We start from the raw sequence: 21,921 nt of genomic DNA, 5'->3' as shown, positions 1-21,921 counted from the left end.
TTGAAGATCAGACCAGATTCAGTGCACTGAAGGACCTGTTACCATGTTGTGTTGATCTGAATCTGTGCTGCATGAGGAACTATTTGTCACTCCATGAGTGGATGGTGATATAGGAATTAAATTTTAAAACCGGTATTTAACATTTTGTTTATTTTCACCATGAGTGATATGTCAGCAGAGAAAAAAATTATCCCTTGGAGTGATATTATTGTAGTATTCAACCTAACCTGCTGAGTATTTCCAATTTTTTTCTATTTTTATTTGAAATTAAATTGTATGCGGACCTCAGATTAATACAGTGACATTTCATCAGGGCTTACTAAAGGTAACTATTAATTCAGATACACTGAAGCTGATGCCTATTGTTAACCTATTGTCTTGTTAAATTTTCAGAAATAAATGCGGACGATGAGCCCGCACCCTGCAGCTTAAATATCGGACACGGCCGTCGCTGTTCAAATGAAACTTTCTGCAAAAGTGGATGGATCGGCCCTAATGATGGAATTACTAATTTCGATAATTTTGCCTTTGCTATGTTAACCGTCTTTCAGTGCATCACCATGGAGGGCTGGACTGATGTGTTATACTGGGTACGTACTACAACAGAAACTAAACAAAGAAAAAGCACTGAGAGTTGGGCCAAGAGCAGTGAATTTAATACTTTGTGGAGAGCCAACTTAACAGACTACAGTGACTGCAATTTTGTCATTTGTTTTACCATGAAACATTGCTTAGTGCATGCAGAGTTTATTAAGGATGTAAATTAAAATGTAGGTAGGTATAGGTTCAGTCTACGTTGTGCTTTAATTATAAGTGTGCATCATTTAGAAAAAGCACATTTAGAACTGAAAAATATATAATATCATGAGGCATATTTTAATTACATTGGTACACTCGTATTCAAATTAGATTTAAAGTTACAGGGTTCTATTAACTCACAGCTTCATTTTTCTTATGCTTTTTTTGTACAATTCTTGTTTCTAGTCCCCCTTTTCCAATCTATCTTATTATTTATTAACCTTTTTTAATACCCAACTCTCAGTTTTTATATCTCCATTGACTTGACTATTTTCTTGTTCTGTCTTGTATTGAAATTCAGTTGTCATTACCCAGTTATAATTTATTCCTTATTGTTTGGCTGTTTGTTTTCCTGGTTCCTGATGCTTTTTCCCCTTTGTCTCTGGGAGCTGCTGTATATTGGCTATCTCTGCTATTCTGTGCTTCTAATAGGCACTCTTTTATTCAGTGCAATATTTCTTTTAGATTTAGTCCTTTCAATAAAATTACTTTTAACCTGAACTTTTCCAAAGAACATTGAGTGACAGAAGGAAGACAGCAGGCTGAAAGCTTATGTTAATAAGTTGCATTCTTTCAAATATTGGAATTTTTGGGAATACAAAGTGGGAATGAAAATAATAAAAATTGAGGGTTGTTTAAGAATACAGCTGGAAACTTGGTTAGAGCAGTGGTAAATGTAATGTAATGCATTTTGGGAAATCAAGTTCTGATCAGCAATATGGGGTAAAAAGCAGGCTTGATCTACAGATCTTGGGGTTTAAGTTCATAGCTCCCTAAAAATTGGGTGGAAAACAGGAGTCTAGAATTAGAGGGCATAGGTTTAAGATGAGCAGGAGAAATGTAAAGGGGATCTGAGGAACAAATTAAGGCTTCAAGTTGCAGAAAAATACTGCCCATTCTGACTATGGTGCCCATCTGGCTAGTCCCAATTTCCTCTGTTCAACCCATATCTCTCTAAACCCCACCCCTCCCATATGCAGTAATTATCCAAGTGCTGCTTAAATGATACTATTTTATCTGCCTCAACCTCTTCCTCTGGCAGCTCATTCTATATACCCAGCACTTGCAGTGTGGAAAATGTTGCCCCTTGGGCCCTGTTAAACCCTTTGTTCCTCACCCTAAACCTACGTTTTTTACTCCCCTACCCTGGGGATGACTCTTACAATCAACCTTATCTATGTCTCTCTTTACTATTATAAGGTTGCTTCTCACTCTCTGTCGTTCCCAATAAAAACCTAGCTTGGCTAACCTCTCAGTATAACTCAGGTCCCCTATTCTGGCGACATCCTTATAGATCTTTTCCGCACTTTTTCCAGTTTAGCCATGCCTTTTCTGTAATAGACCAAAACTCCACACAGCTTTGGTTACCCTGACTGGGTAACTGGATAGTTGACAAATAGAGCAGACTCAATGGGCCAAAGAGCCTGTTTCTGTGCTGTGAGTCTTTATGTATGTAAACTTAAGGTTCAAATTGAATGCCATTTGAACAACTTTTAAGTGTTCAGATTGGTTAACCAAAAGGCAAAAGAATACAAACAATCTATTCTGAGATAATAGAATTTATTTTTGTTTGTAGGTTTCAATGTATTCATTCCTTGTTTAATTTTCTTACAGTTATAATCAAAACATAGTTACTCAGTTTGAAATTTAATCAGACTTAGTAAGCATTATAAAAGGATTTAAATGAAAATAAAACTTGCCTTGCATCTGTAGAAATTTAGTAGTTCAAATGCTTACTTCACAAAATGTTTATTCTTTGAGGGAAGAAAATATGGGGCTGCACTATTCAGAATGAGCGATATGTTAATCTGACAAAAACATAAACGTAACTATTGAGAGTAGCATATTTAAATGGAAATGAATAATTGAAATATTGAACTGAGCTAAAATTTTCATTTTGCTATATTTGGTAAGAAAAAGCAGATGTGATGAAGCAGTGCATTTGGTTTGAATGTGCTATGCCACCATCCAAAAGGTGAGAGTCTATTCTTTCTTTTCATGGGGAGTTGCCGTGTGTAGCTAGGCAAATCCCCTGAAGCGGAGATCTGGGTTCAAGTTCTTTTGAAACTTGAATAAAAAATGAAACTTCACTGCATTGTTGGTAGTGCCATCTTTCAATAAGGCATTAAATTAAAACCCCTTCAAGTCCCTCAGATTGTTGTGAAAAAAATTCCATGACAATACTTCGAACAGTGAATAGATGTTCCCTGTGTCCTTATCAGTGTTTATTTCACCATCAACATCATAATAAATATTTTATCATTGTTGTAAGACTTGAGTGAGTTTACTGTGCACAATTCCTTGCTGTGTTTCCTATATTAAGTTGATGATTAAAAAAATACGTTGACTATAAAGTACTCTGGGTTATCGCAAACAGCACAAAAATGTATATAACACAATTTTCTTTGAAAGAGCACAAATTCCTTACACCTCTCTTTCTAAATATTAGCATTATCTATTAATATTTTGGTAACTTTTAGGATTCCAAATCAAGCTAAGCTTGATTCTCAATATTTAATTTTTATTCTTTGGTCACTTCTGTGCATATTCTAGTAGGTGTCTTTGTAAAGTTAGAAATAATCATTGTTTTTCTTTTAAGTTTTTCTCACCTGAGGATTCTCAAAACCAATAGTAGTTGACCTCTAATTTAGTTTAGTCCAGCAATCAACCTAAAAGCATCTATATCATTCATTGTCTCAAAAATCATTTGTATGGCTACTGAGCATTAACTATTAATCTGCATTAGTACTTAAAACCTTATTTTACCGAGTCTCCACAACCACCCCCACAGAATCCCAGACTTTGTTCCTTCTCCAGAATCACATTCAGCACAAGGTCTCGCATCATTCAGCATCGAGATGTGCCGGTTGATCTCAATGTTATCTGGGTCAGAAATAGTAGATGCTGTCTATCCCAGCCCACAGACTGAGATTTCATCTCCAAGGGGATGTGATTGAAGTGCACATGGGGCAGTCAAAAGCTTGGATTATCAGAACAATTCTCCATCAACCCAATCGTTATCCATTGAGAGAAGATGGGAAAGTATCGGTTGCTCCCGTGCTATTAATCATGTTGAATAAGCTTTGAGCCAATTTGCTTTTATGTCTGCCAGGCTTTTGTTGTGCTCTATATTCGTAAGATAAGAAAATACGAGCAGTAGTAGGCCATTCAGCCTTTCAGGCCAGCCTTGTCATTCAATATTATGATGGCAGATCAATGCTGACCTCGACTCTACTGCCATTTCCCCCATTGACCTCAGTTCCTCAATCTTACATATATTTCTCAGTCTCCTCTTTAAATATTATCTAATGATCTGGTCTCCACCACCCTCGGGCCAGAGAATTCCAGAGATTCACTACCTTTTGTGAGAAGAAATTTCCATGTAAATCAGTTGTAAACGACTGGCCCCTTATTCATGACTCTCCCACAAGTGAAAATATCTCAGCATCTACCCTATCAAGCCCCTTGGCATCTTATTTGTTTGAAGTAGGTGACCCCTCATTCTTCTGCGGTCCAAAAGATAAAGCCCCAAAGTATCATGATTTTGTGCAAGTACAGGTATTTTATAAAATAAGCTGGTTCCTTAAATGTAGTACTCATTAGTTTACTGATGAAAAAGGTAGTTTGTGGATGCTTATGTATTCATGACTTTTTGGGTATTATCAATTTTTTGAAAAATATATATAAATGACCAGCTTGTATCATTGTTCGATGCTTCACTTTCTTCAAAACTATAACATTGCGGTAGGTATTTACATTCTTCAAAGTGTTTTGGAACTTTTTTCATAAAGAAGCTCAGTAAATAATTATAGTACTGTATTTACCCAGCCTTGTGTTCAAGTGTTGGTTTTCTTACAGCAGCATTTGTGAACTAACAAATATAAAAATAGAACATGAATATGAAAAATTTCACAATTACCATAATGTTAAATTGCCACTCACTTGGAATGGTGAAAATAATAAACTAAAATAAGATTTTGGTTCAGCAGGGAATAGAGAATTATGGCCTGAGATGAGGATTCTTACGACATCTGCATGATATGGTCTGAGTTTCACATTGCTCCACCATACTAACATTATTATTTGCCTTTTGAAAGTATTTCATTATGTGAATCACATTTGATATGTTCCTTTGAGAGACAGTGTGATATCAAGAAATCTCAATAGAAATTTTATGCACAGTTGTAGAAGCTTATGTGAAATGAAAATATGAGTTGCATAGAGTAAAAAAAATCTGTATTTGAAATGTGTATGTCTTTAAATCTCAATGCTTATCTAAAGACATATCTGTATTCTATGAGTCACTTATCCAATAATATATCTAGCTTTGACTTGCTACTATTCTCACTCATTTAACTTTCCTTCATTTTTTCAGATGCAGGATGCCATGGGCTATGAGTTACCTTGGGTCTATTTTGTGAGCCTGGTCATCTTTGGATCCTTTTTCGTTTTAAATCTGGTTCTTGGTGTGTTAAGTGGGTAAGCTGTAAATTTGGTATCTTCATTCTGGTCTATGCTTCCCTCCTCAATATACCTTTATTTCCTATACCCTTTTGAAATCAGGTCGCATGATATGTTTCTTTTGGTCATCAGCAAATAAAAATAATGAACGCAACCTAAACAGCTTCAGATTTCAACTGAGAAAGAAGTTATAAGTTTAAGATGGAGGTTGTCAGAGTAGTTTGTGTGCCTGGTTATATGGTTATAATTCCCCACTGGCCATTGTTGTGTGCAAATGCTGAACAAAGTCCATTCATTATTATTCCATTTTCTAGCTGGACGATACAAGAGGGAATTGGGGGCCATGGGTCTATTTTGTTACTCATTAATTAAGAATGAATTAATTTGTACTTGGTGGGTAAACAGCATTGCATTACTTTTTATGTTTATTATTTTTGATCCCTGTGTTGACTGATCTTTCATGGTTCATTTGTAATAGCATATGATGATTTACAATGCAGTGCTGGAAATAAGAAGCAACCTATGCAGTTTATTTTAACATAGAACATAGAACAGTACACTACAGAAACAGGTCCTTCGGTCCACAATATTGTGCTGTGCCATACCAAATAAATAAGTAATCAAATTGCCAGCGAAAGTAATCCGGAATGCCTACACATTTTTCCATAGCCTTCCATTCTCCTCAGATTCATCTGCCTATCTAAATATCTCTTAAAAGTCCCTACTGTATTTGCCTCTACTCCCAACCCAGGCAGCACATTCCAGGCACCTTCATTCTGTAGATTTTTTAAAAATTTCCCCTCACATCTTTAAAATTAGCCCTTCTCACCTTAAATGTATGCCCTCTGGCATTAAACATTTCAACCTTGGTAAAACGATGCTGTCTGCCTACTCTCTCATAATCTTATGAAACTTTATCGGATATCCTATCAGTCTCCACTGCTCCAGAGAAAACAAACTGAAATTTGCCCAACCTCTTGTTATAACACACCACCTGGATTAGAGGAGATATCCTGGTAAACCCCTTTTGCACACTCTTCAAAGCCTCAACATTCTTCTTGTAATGGGACAGACAGAACTGTATGCAATTCTACAGATGTGGCTTAACTAGAGTTTTATGAAGTTTCAACATAACTTCCTGACTTTTGAATTCAGTGCCTCAACTAAAAAAGGCAAGCGTGCCATATGCCTTCTAAACCACCCCACCAACCTCTGTAGACACTTTCAGGGAGCTATGAACTTGGACCCAGAGATCCTTGTGCTTATCAACACTGTTAAAGGTCATGCCCTTAACAATGTACCATCTCTATACATTTGACCTATCAAGGTGCAACCCCCCACATTTAGCCAGGTTAAACTCCATCTGCCATTTTTCCACCCATATCTGCAACTGATCTATATCCTGCTGTCTTCTTTGTCGGACATCTGCACTATCCACGCACCAACAGTCTTAGCATCATCTGCTAATTTACTAACCCACATATCTACATTTTTATTCAGGTCATTTATATACATCACAAACAGTAGAGGTCCCAGTACAGATCTCTGTGGAATACCACTAATCACAGACTGCCAGCTAGAATAAGTCTCTTCCACCACCACCTTGTATTGGCAAGCCAGTCATGAATCCAAACAGCCAATCTACCATTGATCCCATGCATCTTAATCTTCTGGGTGAGCCTCCCATGAGGGACCTTGTTAAAGGCCTTACTAAAGTCCATGCAGACAACATCCACAGCTCTACCTTCACTCTAGTCACCTCGTAAAAAAACTCAATTAGGTTAGTAAGACACGACTTGCCCCTCACAAAGCCATGCTGTTCTCCCTAATTAGGCCATGGTTTTCCAAATGTTCATAAGTTCTATCTCGAAGAATCCTGTCCAGTAACTTCCCTTCCACTGACTTGAGACTCAGCAGTCTATCGTTTCCAGGATTATTCCTGGTTCTCTTCGTGAACAATGGAACAACATTAGCTACTCACCTGTGGCTAGAAAGTACGCAAAGATATTGTCCAAGGCCCCAACAATCTCTTCACTTGCCTCAATAACCGGGGGTATATCCCATCAGACCCTGGGGACTTATCCACCATAATGCTCTTTAAGAAACCCAACACTAACACCTCCTACTTTGCTTTGAAATGCCATAGTATATTAATTCTCTTGGCACTGATCTCTCTATCCTCCACGTCCTTATCGCTGGTAAATACTGATGTAAAGTACTCATTAAGGACCTGATTCACATCCTTCACATCGAAGCAAATGTCCCCTCTTTATGCTTGAGTGGTCCCACCCTCTCCTTAGTTATCCTCTTGCTCCTGATGCATACATAGAACGGTTTGGGTTAATAAGGAAGTGATTCTTAACTAATTACTATGTGTTAGAAAACACTGTGACTAGAAAACCAAGTTCTGATCCCGTTTTATTATGCTAAGGCATGAACATTTCTCATCACCTTTCTTAGTTCAATTTTATGAAGTAGAGCTTTGTTGATATTTCTATAAAATAGTTTTATTATGATTATATTTTATACCTGTTCTCATTGCATTAAAACAAATATATATAAATTATGGTGATACAATGGGGAATATTCTTGGTGCCATTTTTTGAAAATTGTTCTCATCTGTGTGTATATAATGTTATACCGAACAGCACAATTTATGGGTTGAAGACTTGGAAATGCATGGCATTATTTCAAAATTTGCAAACAACCATTAAATAAGTTGATGGAATACGTATAAATAAATTAATAAGCTTCAGGGAGAACAATACAATGAGGCAGTATACATAGGCATAGACCAGTACAGCACAGGAGAAAGCTATTTGTCCCACAATATTGTGCTGAACCAATTAAATTGGCAATCAAATGGCTAACTAGATTAATCTATTCTGTCCGTATCCTTCCATTCCATATACACCAGTTGAAATTTAACACACTATGATGATGTGAGAAAGCAAAGTACAAGCTATATGGTACAAGTTAAGATAAGTGATCAAACAACAACACCCGGATGCTTCTCTTTAAGTGAGATGCAACACTGATTAAGCAAAAGATTTAAACACTTATTTATAAATAATTTCATAGAATATGAAAACTATAAACTTATGTTAAGCACTATTGAAAACATGATGGGCCTCTGCTGGAACATTGTTTCCCAATCTGAGCGACTCCTTTTGGGAAGGCAGACTGAGTAAAGGGAACCCAGTGGCTAAAGAATTAATGACAAGAAAGCCTATATTAATCATTTATAAACATGATTTGTAAAGAACCCAAGACATAGTGAAGGACTTCTTTAATGGAATTGACAATTTGATAGGATGATGAAAACAGATTCAATAGGATAGATTATTAGAGGAGATAAAACTTGTAGAGTTATACAGAAATATAGGATTGTTGATCAATGGATATAATAGCCACCTTTGCTGCACTGCTCTTTTTGTGATTGTTTTTAGATAGATATATAGATTTGGATTGTGGGTGTGTTAATTTCAAAGTTTGATATACTACAGAGACTGATGAACATTTTACTTGTGAAGAGGACTACACAAAATAGGGAAGCTTAGTCAATGGAAGATGTACCTACGTGGACAAATTTAATGCAGAGTAATGTGAAGTAGTAATATATTCAAGTGGGAACAATGGAGCAGAGATATTACTGAGGTTCAAAAACCTAGGTAATTGAAGGTTAATAAAAATTAATAAAATGAATCTGTCATCTTGAGTTGTAAGAGCAGCAGAACTGAAAATAAAAGCAGAGGGAATGCTAACATGTACAGAAATGGTAGGCTTGTCCACGTATAGAATAGTAGGCATCTTGTACAGATGAAGCATGTCGTGTGACAGGATCAAAACGGGAAATCAGGTGAGGATATTGACCTGTGTGTGTACATATAAGGTCAAACAAAACTGTATTTGATGTGTGTTTGTTTTACTCGAAAGTTCTTTGTAGTTTCCATCTTTAGAGAGGCTGCATCAACATTTAAATAAGATGATACAAAAAGATGTGAAACTTTAAATTTGAAGACTAGAAAAGATGGTGGATGTTGAGTTGCTCAACATTATAAAAGCTTCTAGTATTTAATTCAGTGAAACTTGGGAGTATTTAAGATTACTACCATACAAGAAATAAGGTTGAAATGAGAAAAAGATATTAGACCATAAGGCGCACAATCAGGCCATTCAGCCCATCAGGTCTGCTCCTCCACTCCATCATGGCTGATATTGGATCCCATTCAACCCCATACACCTGCCTTCTTTCCATAACCTTTGATACCCTGACCAATGTCACTCTGTCTGTGGTAGAGCATTCCACAAATTCACTACTCAGGCTAAAAAATAAAATCCCCTTTAACTCTGTTCTAAAGGGTCATCCCTCAATTTTGAGGCTGTGCCCTCCATTTCTGGGCACCCATACCATAGGAAACATCCTCTCTACATTCACCTTATCTAGTCCTTTCAACATTCGATTGTTTTCAATAAGATCCCTCCGCATTATTCTAAATTCCAGTGAGTACAGGCCCAAAGCTGCCAAACACTCCTCATATGTTAACCACTTCATTCCTGTCAAACCACTGGTGGGTGGTAAGAGTGGGCTCCCTCACCTCTGTCCCTCTGACCCTCAACACAGGTGCCCCTCAGGTCTGTGTCCTAAGCCCACTCCTTTACTTTTGGTATACCCTTGACTGTGTCACCACCCACAGCTCCAATCTACTAATTAAATTTGCTGACTATACTACATTGATTGGTCTAATCTCAAATAATAATGAGGCAGCCTACAGAGAAGAAGTCCTCACCTGACACAGTGGTGTCAAGAAAACAACCTCTCCCTCAATGTTGCAAAAACAAAGGAGCTGGTTGTAGACTCCAGGAGGAATGGAGACAGACTAACCCCTATATACATCAATGGATCTGGGTTTGAGAGAGTGAACAGATTTAAGTACCTTGGCATACACATCACAGAGGATCTCACGTGGTCTGTATATACCAGCTCCATGGTGAAAAAAGCATAACAGCGCCTCTTTCACCTCAGACGGTTGAAGAAGTTTGGTATGGGCTCCCAAATCCTCAGAACTTTCTACAGGGGCACAATTGAGAGCACCCTGACTGGCTGCATCACTGCCTGGTATGGGAACTGTACCTCCCTCAATCACAGGACTCTGCAGAGAGTGGTGCGGACACCCAGCGCATCTGTAGATGTGAACTTCCCACTATTCAGGACATTTACAAAGATCAGTACCGGTGTGTGAAAAGAGCCCAAATGATCACTGGGGACCCAAGTCACCCCTACCACAAACTGTTCCAGCTGCTACCATCCGGGAAATGGTAGGCCAGGACCAACAGGCTCCGGGACAGCTTCTTCCACCAAGCCATCAGACTGATTAATTCACACTAATAAATTGTATTTTTATGTTATACTGACTGTCCTGTTGTACATACTATTTATTACAAATTACTATGAATTGCACACTGCACATTTAGATGGAGACATAACGTAAAGGTTTTTACTCCTCGTGTATGTGAAGGATGTAAGTAATAAAGTCAATTCAATTCATCCTCATGAACCTCCTCTGGACTCTCTCCAATGATAGCACATCCTTTCTGAGATATGGGGCCCAAAACTGTTGACAATACTCCAAATGCAGCCTGACTAGTGTCTTATAGAGCCTCAGCATTATCTCAGTGCTTTTATATTCTATTCCCCTTGGAATAAAAGCCAACTTTGCATTTGTTGCCTTTACCACAGACTCAAACTGTAAATTAACCTTCTAGGAATCTTGCATGAGGACTCCTAGGTCCCTCTGCACCTCCAATGTTTGAACCCTCTTCCCATTTAGATAATAGTCTGCAGTTTTGTTCCTTTTACCAAAATGCATTATCATACATTTCCCAACACTGCATTCCATCTGCCACTTTTTTGCCCATTCTTCCAATTTGTCTAAGTCCTGCCGCAACCGCATTGCTTCCTCAACACTTCCTTCTATCTGCGTATCATCCACAAACTTTGCCATAAAGCCATCAATTCCTTTATCGAAATCGGTGACAAACAATGTGAGAAGTAGCGGTCCCAGTACTGACCCCTGAGGAACACCTCTAGTCACTGGCAGCCAAACAGCAAAAACCCCTTTTATTCCCACTCACAACCTTCTGCCTGTCAGCCATTCTGCTATCCATGCCAATATCTTTCCTGTAACGCCATACGATTTGCCTTCTGAAAATCCAGGTAAATGACATCCACTGCCTCTCCTTTGTCCACCTTGCTCAAAGGACTCTAACAGATTTGTCAGACAAGATTTCCCTTTACAGAAACCATGCTGAGTTTGACTTATTTTATCGATAGTCCAGGTACCCTAAAACCTCATCCTTAATAATAGACTCCAACACTTTCCCAACCACTGAGGTTAGGCTAACTGACCTATAATTACCTTTTCTTTCCCTTCCTCCCTTCTTAAAGAGTGGAGTGATATTTGCGATTTTGCTGTCCTCCAGAACCATGCCAGAATCAAATGATTCATGAAAGATCATGGCCAATACATCCGTTATCTCTTCAGCAACCTCTCTCAGGATTCTGGGATGTAGTCCGTCTGGTCCAGGTGACTTATCCACCTTAAGACCTTCCAGTTTGCCTAGCACTTTTCCCTTTGTAATAGCAATGGCACTCATTCCTACTCCCTGACACTCACGGACCGCTGGCACACTGCTAGTGTCTTCCACAGTGAAAACTGATGCATAGTACTTATTAAGTTCCTCCACCATTTCTCTGTCCCCCATTACTACCTCACCAGCATCATTTTCCAGTGGTCCTATATCAACTCTCACCTCCGTCTTACTTGTTTTATCACTGAAAATCATTTAGTATCCTGCTTTATATTATTGGCTAGTTTGCCCTCATGTTTCATCTTTTCCCTTCTTATGGCTTTTTTAGTTGCCTTTTGTTCAATTTTAAAAACTTCTGAATCATCCAACTTCCCACTCACTTTTGCTACATTATATGCCCTTCCTTTGGCTTTTATGCAGTCCTTAACTTCCCTAGTCAGCCATAGTTGTCTATCCCTGCCATTTGAGAACAACTTCTTCTGTGGGACATATCTATCCTTCACCTTGTGACCCATTCCCAGAAACTTCAGCCATCTCTGCTGTGTCGTCATCCCCAGCAGTGTGCCCCTCCAATCTACCTGGGCAAGCTCCTCTCTCATGCATTGTAATTCCATTTATTCCATTGCGATATTAATACATCTGATTTGTCCTTCTCTCTCTCAATTTGCAGTATGATTTCAATCTTATTATGATCACTGTCTCCTAAGGTTTCCTTTACTTAAGCTCCCTAATAAAATCTGGATTATTACACAGCACCTAATCTAAGTTCATCTTTCCCCAAGGAGGCTCAAGCACGAGCTGCTCTTAAAGGCCATCTTGTAAGCATTCAACAAAATTCCTCCCTTGCGATCTGACACCGACCAGATTATCCCAATCCCTTTGTGGATTGAAGACCCCCATTACGATTGTTACATTACCCTTATTACATGCCCTTTCCAGCTCCTTTTGCAATCTCAACCTCATATTTTGGCTACCATTTGGAGGCCTATTTATGATTCCCATAATGTTTTTTTTACCCTTGCAGTTTCTTAACTCCACCCACAAAGATTCAACATTCTCTGACACTGTCACCTCTCTCTAAAGATGCAATTCCATCTCTTACCAGCAGAACCACACAACCACCTATGCCTTCCTGCCTGTCCTTTAGATACAAAGTATATCCTTTGATATTAAGCTCCCAACTATGGTCTTCTTTCTGCCACGACTCAGTGATGCCCACAAGGTCATAATGACTAATCTCTAATTACGCCACAAGTTCATGCACTTTATTCAAAAATTCTTACGGAATGTCAGAAACAGTGATGTAAGCAAAATCCATAACTTGGTTTACTTAACAAAAATGATACAATGAAAGGTGATATTAGATCATATAAAGTCCTAATTAGGTAACTATCTTGGAGCGGCAACTCAAATGGAATGAATTGACTTTTTCTGCATCCTTTCCATTTCTTCATTGGAGGTGCACCAAGAGGACAGTGATTTGGGTTGATTTCTGCTTTAACTGCATGGAAGTTGGCCATAGAACAGAAATAGGCTCAATATGGCATGGGATAAATGTGAACACAAATCCATTTTCCATTGACCGAAGGATAAATAGTCCATGCAAGTAGATGCAAGAGCCCCAATGGGGAATTAACTTGCATATATTCTTTCCAATTCCTACCGATCAAGGCAGCACTCTGACTCCATGTTGCCTGTTAACTACCTTGATTGTAGTATGCACCAAAGCTCATTCATTGTTTCCATTGCAGGCTTCTGCATGGTTTAAAGTTAGTTAGTTAAACCACCCCTGTGAAATTCATTCCATATGAAAAATTGTATTAAAAATATTACAACATGGAAGGACTGGCACCAACATTTTTGACTGCAAACTGAGCCTATTTGGAGCATATGGAAGAGCAGAGCGAGATGCTCCATTCAAAATGGGTAAGAATTTGCTATAGAAATTCTCATAAGGCAATCAGAGCAGCTACTGCTTAACGTCAGGAGTCACCTTCAGGTGGTAATGCAAGCTGTTCAACGATTTTTGCAAGTGGTGAATATCAGTGCCTGCATCTTCAAGTTCACTAATGTCCTGTAAGGAGGGAATTTCCTACCTTTACCTAATCTGGCCTTCGTGTGAGGCCTGACCAATGTCAATTAGCCACCCTTTGAAATGGCCTAGCAAGCCATTCAGTTGTAATAAAGAGCTGGAAAGCCAGAAAAACAAAATCAGATGCATAACTTTGAATTGACTGAGGTACCGAAGCTGACAATGGTGGAACTGCCCTATTGACCATATAACATCTGCTGTATCAGTATCTGGGGACTTGAGCCAAAATTTGGAGAGCTATCTTATAGGCTAGTCAAGAAACTTTCTGACATAGTCATACTCACGGAATAATAGCTTCCAGTTAACATCTTGGACACCACCATCTTTAACCCTGGATATGTCCTGTCCCACTGGCAGGACAGACCCAACAGAGGTGACTGCAAAGTGGCATATAGATGAAAGGACTACCACCCAACAGCTCTGTTATCTGATATTATGAATGGCTTCGAGAGGCTGGTCGTGGTATGCATTAACTCCAGCCTCCACACAACTTCAATCCACTGCAATTTACTTACCACCAAAGCAGATCTTCAGTGGACGCAATCTCCCTGGCCCTACACTGATCTCTGGTGCATCTAGATGGTAAAGCCACCTGTGTTAGGCTATTGTTTATTGACTACATCTCCACCAATACTATTATTCCAAGCCAACTCCAGATCCTGGATGTCAAAACATCCCTCTATGATTTCCTGACCAGTAGACTGCAATAAGAATGGATAGACAGCAACACCTCTGCCACAGTTATTCTAAATACTGGTTCTCCGCAAGGTTGCTTCCTTGATTGTGTCCGGCTTCCGCTCCAACCTCATCTACGAGTTTGCCAATAACATGACTGTGCTGGGATGTATCTCAAATAATGATTTGGAGTATATGAGGGAGATAGAGTACTTAGTAAGATGATTTCACAACAACAACAACCTTTCCCTCAATGTCAGCAAAACATAGGAGCTGTTCATTGGCTTCAGGAAGGGGGCAGTGCACATGCTCCTGTCTACTGCAACAGTGTTGAGTTTGAGAGTACGAGAGCTTCAAGTTCCTAAGAGTGAATATTACCAGTAGCCTGTCCTGATCCAACCACGTAGGCACAAAAAAGGCTCGCCAATGCCTCGAATTCCTCAGGAAGCTAAAGAAATGTCCCCATAGACTCTTACCAATTTTACTTTGTGCACCGTAGAAAGCATCCTGTGTGGATGCATAATGGTTTGGTGTGGCAACTGCTCTGCATGTGACCTCAAGAAGCTACAGATAGCTGTGGACACTGCTCAGTACATCATGGATATCAGCCTCTCCTCCATGGATGCTTTCTTTGCTTATTGCTGCTTCAATAAAGCAGCCAGAATAGAGAGGTAAACTCCTCTCGGGAGGGGGAGAAAATGGCGGCGCGACGGCAGCACGCGCGGCCACTTCCGTGATGACGTTTGTTATCTGTCAAATAGGGGACCATGCACAATTCTGATTTGATGGAGACAGACGTGAGAGCACAGCGGAACATCTGGAAAATTTATGGAATGCCTGCTTCGCTGCTGCTGCTACTGTGTGGTAACTGGAATCTCCAGAGCTGAAGGCCCCGAAATCCTCAGTTTTGCGTGTTTCAGTGGCCGGGGAGAGGTCGAAGGCGCTCGGCAGAGGATGGCGCTCGGGAGGCTGGTCGGAAGCTCGGAGTTTTCGGACGGATGGACTCAGTGTCGGCTGTGGTCGGCTGCTTTCAAGGTATCGGCAAGTTGACGGTGCCTGGGGGTTTATGGCAGGGAGTTTCTCCCTTTTGCCGCCACTATCGGTGACTCGGAAGTCGATCGACGTGGGGACTTTGAGACTTTTTTTTACTGTGCCCATGGTCTGTTCTTCATCAAATTATGGTATTGCTTTGCACTGCTGTAACTATATGTTATAATTATGTGGTTCTGTCAGTGTTAGTCTTTGGTTTGTCCTGTTTTCTGTGACATCACTCCGGAGAAACATTGTATAATTTCTTAATGCATGTATGCATTTCTAAACGACAATAAAAGAGGACTGAGTATTCTCATAATCTAAATAATTGAAGACTGCCATCATCCCAGACATTCTCTCCATCTTCCATTGGGCAGAAGATACAAAAGACTGAAAGTAGATGCCCCAGGCTGAAGGACAGCTTCTACCCTACTGTTATCAGACTATAAACTGGTTTCATAGTACAATAAGATGGGCTATGATTTCAGAACTACATTGTTATCACCTTGCATTTTATTGTTTACCTGCACTACACTTTGTAATTATTACACTTTATTTACATTGTTACTATACTACCTTGTTCCACCTCTAGCACTGTGCAATGATTTGATCTGCATGAACAATATGCAAGCCAAACTTTTCACTGTATCTTGGTACATATGACAATAATAAATCAATTCTAATTCTGTTACTGGCTGTCTGTTCACCCACTGTTCCCCATCAGTTAGACAGCTGACACAAGTACAAAAACAATGCAATCCAAAGGCAAACACATCGAACACAGAACTGCTCAAGGTGGTCCTATGAAGCAATTTTTCAATGTCAAACTTCAAATAACCAGATGTTTGGAAGTGGCCCAATTGCCAACCGTGATTCAGCCACAGGGATATCATTGTTTTGAAGCAATAGAGGAAGAAAGGCATATTAAGTTCAAGTTGAATTATCATTCAACCATACGTGAATATAGCCAAACGGAACAGCGTTCCTTTGAGGAAAAGGTGCAAAACACATTATCAACAGCACATAGCGCAAATAGCACATGCGGTTATGATTTCAGAAAAACAACCATACAGTCAATAAAAAAATATATAGTCCACAGATCCATGAGGGGCATGACTAGATTGTCCTGGTCCTGCTTGTTGTTCTGCCAATCAAGCACTGGGGGGGTGGCACCAAAGGAAGGGGCAAGCTTCCAACCCAGTATGCATTCCAGCACACCCATAGAGGCCTCTGCTCTCTCCCACCTAACAACAGGTGACCCCCCCACCCCCCACAGCCTAGGCTTAGTCCTCACCACAAGCGAGGCAATGCAGCTCACCTGCCGGTGGTCTTACCAAGTAATCAATGAACCAGAATAGCAGTATTCTACATTGCTAATGTCCAACAGGGCCTTGTTATCCCACTAAAAAGTACTCGCACTGTGCACCTTTCAACGATACACACGTCCAGGCAACGACACAAAAATGGTGCACAGTAAGTCCATTTCCATCGCTATCAAGCGATTCGCTGGTGGGATAGTCCTACAGTACTTGATGTTCTTAGTATCCAGCCGTGACTTGTGATTGTAAAGAAAAATGATGTACAAGATGAAGAAATAAACATTTTGATTGGACCTCGAATGGCTGCTGCATCCGAGCACTCTGCTACCTTAATGGAAGATGGCGACGTGCTCTTGTATGCAAACCTGTTATCAAGGGAAGCAGAAAGGTATTTAGTTAAACATTTCCAGGAGGTTGAAACGTTATTTCAATGTGTCATGATAAGTTTTGTCACATTTCATGTGGCAACATGGGTTTCTTTTCCAGTTGTCATCATTGTATTTAAACAGTGACAGCTATGGGAAATGTCACTTTAGGTGTAACAAACCCCGTGAATTAGAGAAGATCCTGAGAGCAACACAGACTGAAACAGTTTCCTATAACCATGAAGGTTGTATAAACTAATACTGAATACTGTGTGTGAAAGAAGGAAAAGAAAATATAATATAGGTTTTGTCTTCACCTGTTCCTGAAATCTGACCATGCAACTCCAAGATTATTTAGAAGAGATGCATAAAATTAATTTGCTTTTATTTTCTGAAAGTGAATTGTTCATAGTGTAACCTCAACAGGAAAAGATTTTTTACCCTGCAACACATTCTGTCCACTCTCAAACACCGTCAACTCTGTCTGGGATTTCCTCAATTTTGTATACATGTGCTTGCCTCTGGTACGAGTGAAATCAGGGAGCAAGGACAGAATCCAAAGTGGTAATTTCACCAGTGTCTTCATTTAGGAAGTTGTGACTGTTCTTGGACATTCCTGGCCCTGCCCCAAAAACTTAATTAGGTTTATAGAAAATTGGCATCCCACAGCAATGTCATATCTTAAAGGAATGTTTTCTATCTGAAATAGGAAGGCTTGTATAAAATGGGACAGTTAGCAACTCACATTTCACTAGATGAATGCTGTTCACCTGCTCAAGGTGTATCTTGGTACTTGAGGTCTGCTATCAGCAAATAGTCCTTGTCATCCATTACCCACCCTTTACTGTGTATGTTGATTCAAAAGCAAATGGAAAGATGAATTAGCACAGCTTGGAGCCACTTTGATTGCATCCAGTATGTACAGTAATAGGAACACAACATCCTGTCCTATAGTTCATAACTTCATATCTGCATGTGTTGGCCACTCCCAATACAACTCCCATCACGAATATTCCAAGTGCCAGATGTCATTTTGTAACTGACATGGCATCAGTAACCCCTCCTCTCCCCCACACACAGAATTGTACATTGCTTATCTAATGTAGTAGTTAGCACGATGCTGATACAGCCCTGGGGTCAGAGTTTTGAGTCCAATTCTGTGAGGAGTGTATATATATCCTCCCTGTGCAATGTGTGGGTTTTCCCTGGGTGCTTCAGTTTCCTCCCACAGTCCAAATACGAACTAGTTAGTAGGTTAATTGATCATTGTAAATTGTTCCACCATTAGGCTGGGAATTAAATTGGGGTGTTGGACAGTGCGGCTTGAAGGGAGGGAAGGCCTTTTCTGCACTGTATCTCAATAAATAAATGAATAGAACGTTGTTCAAAATCTGGCTCATAATCCTTTTTATTTATGTTTTCTTAACTATCCTAGTATGCTGCTTACATCCCTTAGTTATTCCACTGTGATAACTGGTATCCCAAAGTTTTTAATTACATGCAGATGTACAAAAACATAGAAGTAGCTATTGCTGTGTCACCTTAGCACATACATTACACACTTTTCTGATGTTTTCTAAAACTTTGACATTTAAAAATCCTCTTCACCTTCAGATATACGGGTAAAAGTCTAAAGGGGTTGATTATATTCTGAAAGAGAATTCTTTAATCTGTTTACTCTTAGTAATGTACAGTATAATAGTAAAATGAGAATATAGGTATTAGAGTATTTATCTTAGGAAGTATTAGAGAAATGTCGCAAAGAAATTGTTTCTGAAGGATACAAGCTTTATACAAACTGGATAAATGGTTCTGTCCTGGAGGCATGTAGGTTGTTGAAACTTGGATTAGCGATTTATAGAGAAAGAAAAAGGGTCATAAAAGGACAGAAATGTTATAAAAGGATATAGAAGTAGTGCTTTATTATTTGGGACTAGAGTAAGAGAGACTATGAGGAATATAGGAACAGGTTTGGAATACATGTATACATTGGGTGGAAGAATGAAGATGACGTCGATGAGCTGCATATTATAATATGGATCTTATAAGTGAAATGTGGCTCAAGAAAGAACAGGACTGGGCATATAATAATCCAGGATAATAAAGAGAATGCACTCTAATAAAGCAAACAAGAACTTGACTTATTTTGAGTCACTTCGTGAAAACTTTCAGAAACTTTCGAAACACATTTCACAACAAAACAGTGATGGTTTGCGTGCTTCATACAACATTTCATTGCTCATTGCCTAACTTGGAAAGCCCCATACAATTGAAGAAGAACTGGTTCTGCCTGCAGTAAAGGAGGTTCTGAGTATGGTTTTGCATAATTCACCAGACCAAAGTAATTAAAATGATTCCACTCAGCGACAACCCTCTGTTCAAAGATGAATAGGTGGAACATCTGAGAATGTGAAGACACATTCTGCAACATACTTAGGACAACAGAATTTGCTCTGCAGTTGGATGAATCAACTTTACCAGGCAAAGAATCTTTGCTTAGTTACGTTTTCTTCATAAAAAATGAAATCATGGTTCAAGAGTTGTTATTTACAAGGGGACTAGAAACAGGTAGAAAGGGGGTTAATATTTTGGGTTATTGAGCAATTTTCTAAAGAGAAGGATATTCCACTCAACATCCTTGCTTGTGTAACAGATGGGGCACCATCAATGGTAAGACACCACCACAGGGTTATTACTTTCTTAAAAAAGCTGTACCCCAACCACAAACTGTTCCAGCTGCTACCATCTGGGAAACGGTACCACCCCAGGACCAGCAGGCTCCGGGACGGGTTCTTCCATGCAACTGTATTTCTATGTTATATTGACTATCCTGTTGTACATAATATTTATTATAAATTACTATAATTACACATTGCACATTTGAACGGAGACATAACATAAAAATTTTTACTCATGTATATGAAGGATGTAAGTAATAAAGTCAATTCAATTCAATTCAATTTACCATTCATTGTGTAATTCACAGAGAACATCTTGCCACAAAACAACCTAAGTGTTTACCTGCACAGATCATTAAATACCGTTATCATAGCAGTAAATAAAATAAGTAAAACCTGAGATGCTTTTATGTGCTTTTTGAAACTGTGATAAAATTCTTTGAAGATGGGAAAACTTCATTCAGTTATCAACTTGAGAATATTAGGCACGACGTTTTGTCAGAATTATTCACAAAAGTTTAATGAAATCAATCTTCATTTGCCAGGAAATTATGTGAACCTTATTGAAGTCAATTCAGTCGTCTCCACTTTTCTATCCACGTTAACCCTATTTAAATGCAACATTGGCTGTTGAGACATTTTGCAATTCTTGAGCCGCTCTGAGTTGGAAGAGAAAGAAAGAATGCCAGATAATGATCTTCAAGTATACTGTGCGCATCTGGGTGAACTGCATTAGTCATGTTAGAGAGATTTCAGGATCTTCTCTTGATCCTAAATCCAGATTGGGTAATCAACCCATTCCTGGACACTTGTAATGATGAATCAATAGGAAGGATGGAGAAAGAACAGATCTCGCTACAAAATGACTTTGAGCTGAAGCCAAGGTTCAAAAAAATCATATCAAATCTTTTGGTTGCAGAAAAAAATCTCTAAATACTATCCTGCATTGTGGAAAAAAGTCAAGATGATCTTTATTTCCTTTCCAACATCACATTAGGTGGCGTGCAGTTTCAGTGCAATCTTCCAACTTCTTTCAAAGTAATGAAACAGACTGCAAATTACTTAACGTGGGGAGTTGAGACTCCTGAGTAACATTTAGCCAGATGTTGAGAAGCTGATATCACTGCACCAAGCCCATCCGTCTCATTGAAAGGTGAAAAAATGATGTAGTGAATAGCTGGACTACTAACGTACACTCTAAAATTAGTAATGAAAATTGTTTGTATTGTAATCAAATTTAAGATGTTTTTATTTGTAGATTTGAATAATTTTTGTAATTGTTTCTCCCTGCTATGAATGTGTACTTCCTATTTTTTTTCACTGTGCATCGTAATGGCCTGAAAGGTAGAGGGAAGTCAATGGGGTGGTAACACCATAAAGATTGGGAACCACTGCTTTAAATTGTTTCTATTGATAATTGTCTTAAATGAAGGGATCAAAACTATTCATGGTACTCTATATGTGGTCCCACTCATGCTTGGTACAATTCAAAGGTTCAATTTAATGTCAGAGAAATGTATACAATATACATCCGAAAATGCTTTTTCTTCACAAAACATCCACGAAAACAGAGATGTGCCCCAAAGAATGAACGACAGTTAAACATGAGAACCTCAAAGTCCCCTCCCCCACCCCTGCTCCTCCCTCCAGTGTGAGCAACAATCCCTCCTCCCCCCACCGGCAAAACAAAAAGCGCACCTGCTACCGAGCACAAGCGTGAGCTAAGCGATAGCAAAGACACAGACCTTGCAGTTACCCCAAAGACTATTGCAATTCATCTGGCATTCAGCAACCCATAGGTTCTCTCTCTCCCTAAAAAGGAAGAGGGAGGTGTCCCCCGTTTTCACCTACTTTTATTCTGCTAAACCACCTTCACCACCACCACATCTATATCTCTTTCTGCTGTAGCG

The 21,921-nt window shown here is 39.1% G+C and overlaps 1 protein-coding gene across 2 annotated transcripts in view; it reads left to right on the top strand.

The window, feature by feature from the left end:
- The window catches only part of cacna1c (calcium channel, voltage-dependent, L type, alpha 1C subunit), a 669,326-nt gene that overhangs the window by 346,658 nt on the left and 300,747 nt on the right, over window positions 1-21,921 (top strand). For both annotated transcript variants that reach the window (XM_063058026.1, XM_063058027.1), the window contains 2 exons: window positions 394-590; window positions 5,174-5,277. In XM_063058026.1, the coding sequence (XP_062914096.1) occupies window positions 394-590; window positions 5,174-5,277 (301 nt within the window). The remainder of the gene's footprint in view (window positions 1-393; window positions 591-5,173; window positions 5,278-21,921) is intronic.

This window comes from Mobula hypostoma, chromosome 9, assembly GCF_963921235.1.
Source record: "Mobula hypostoma chromosome 9, sMobHyp1.1, whole genome shotgun sequence".
Classification (NCBI taxonomy): domain Eukaryota; kingdom Metazoa; phylum Chordata; class Chondrichthyes; order Myliobatiformes; family Myliobatidae; genus Mobula; species Mobula hypostoma.
This window is presented reverse-complemented; position numbering and strand designations above follow the sequence as displayed.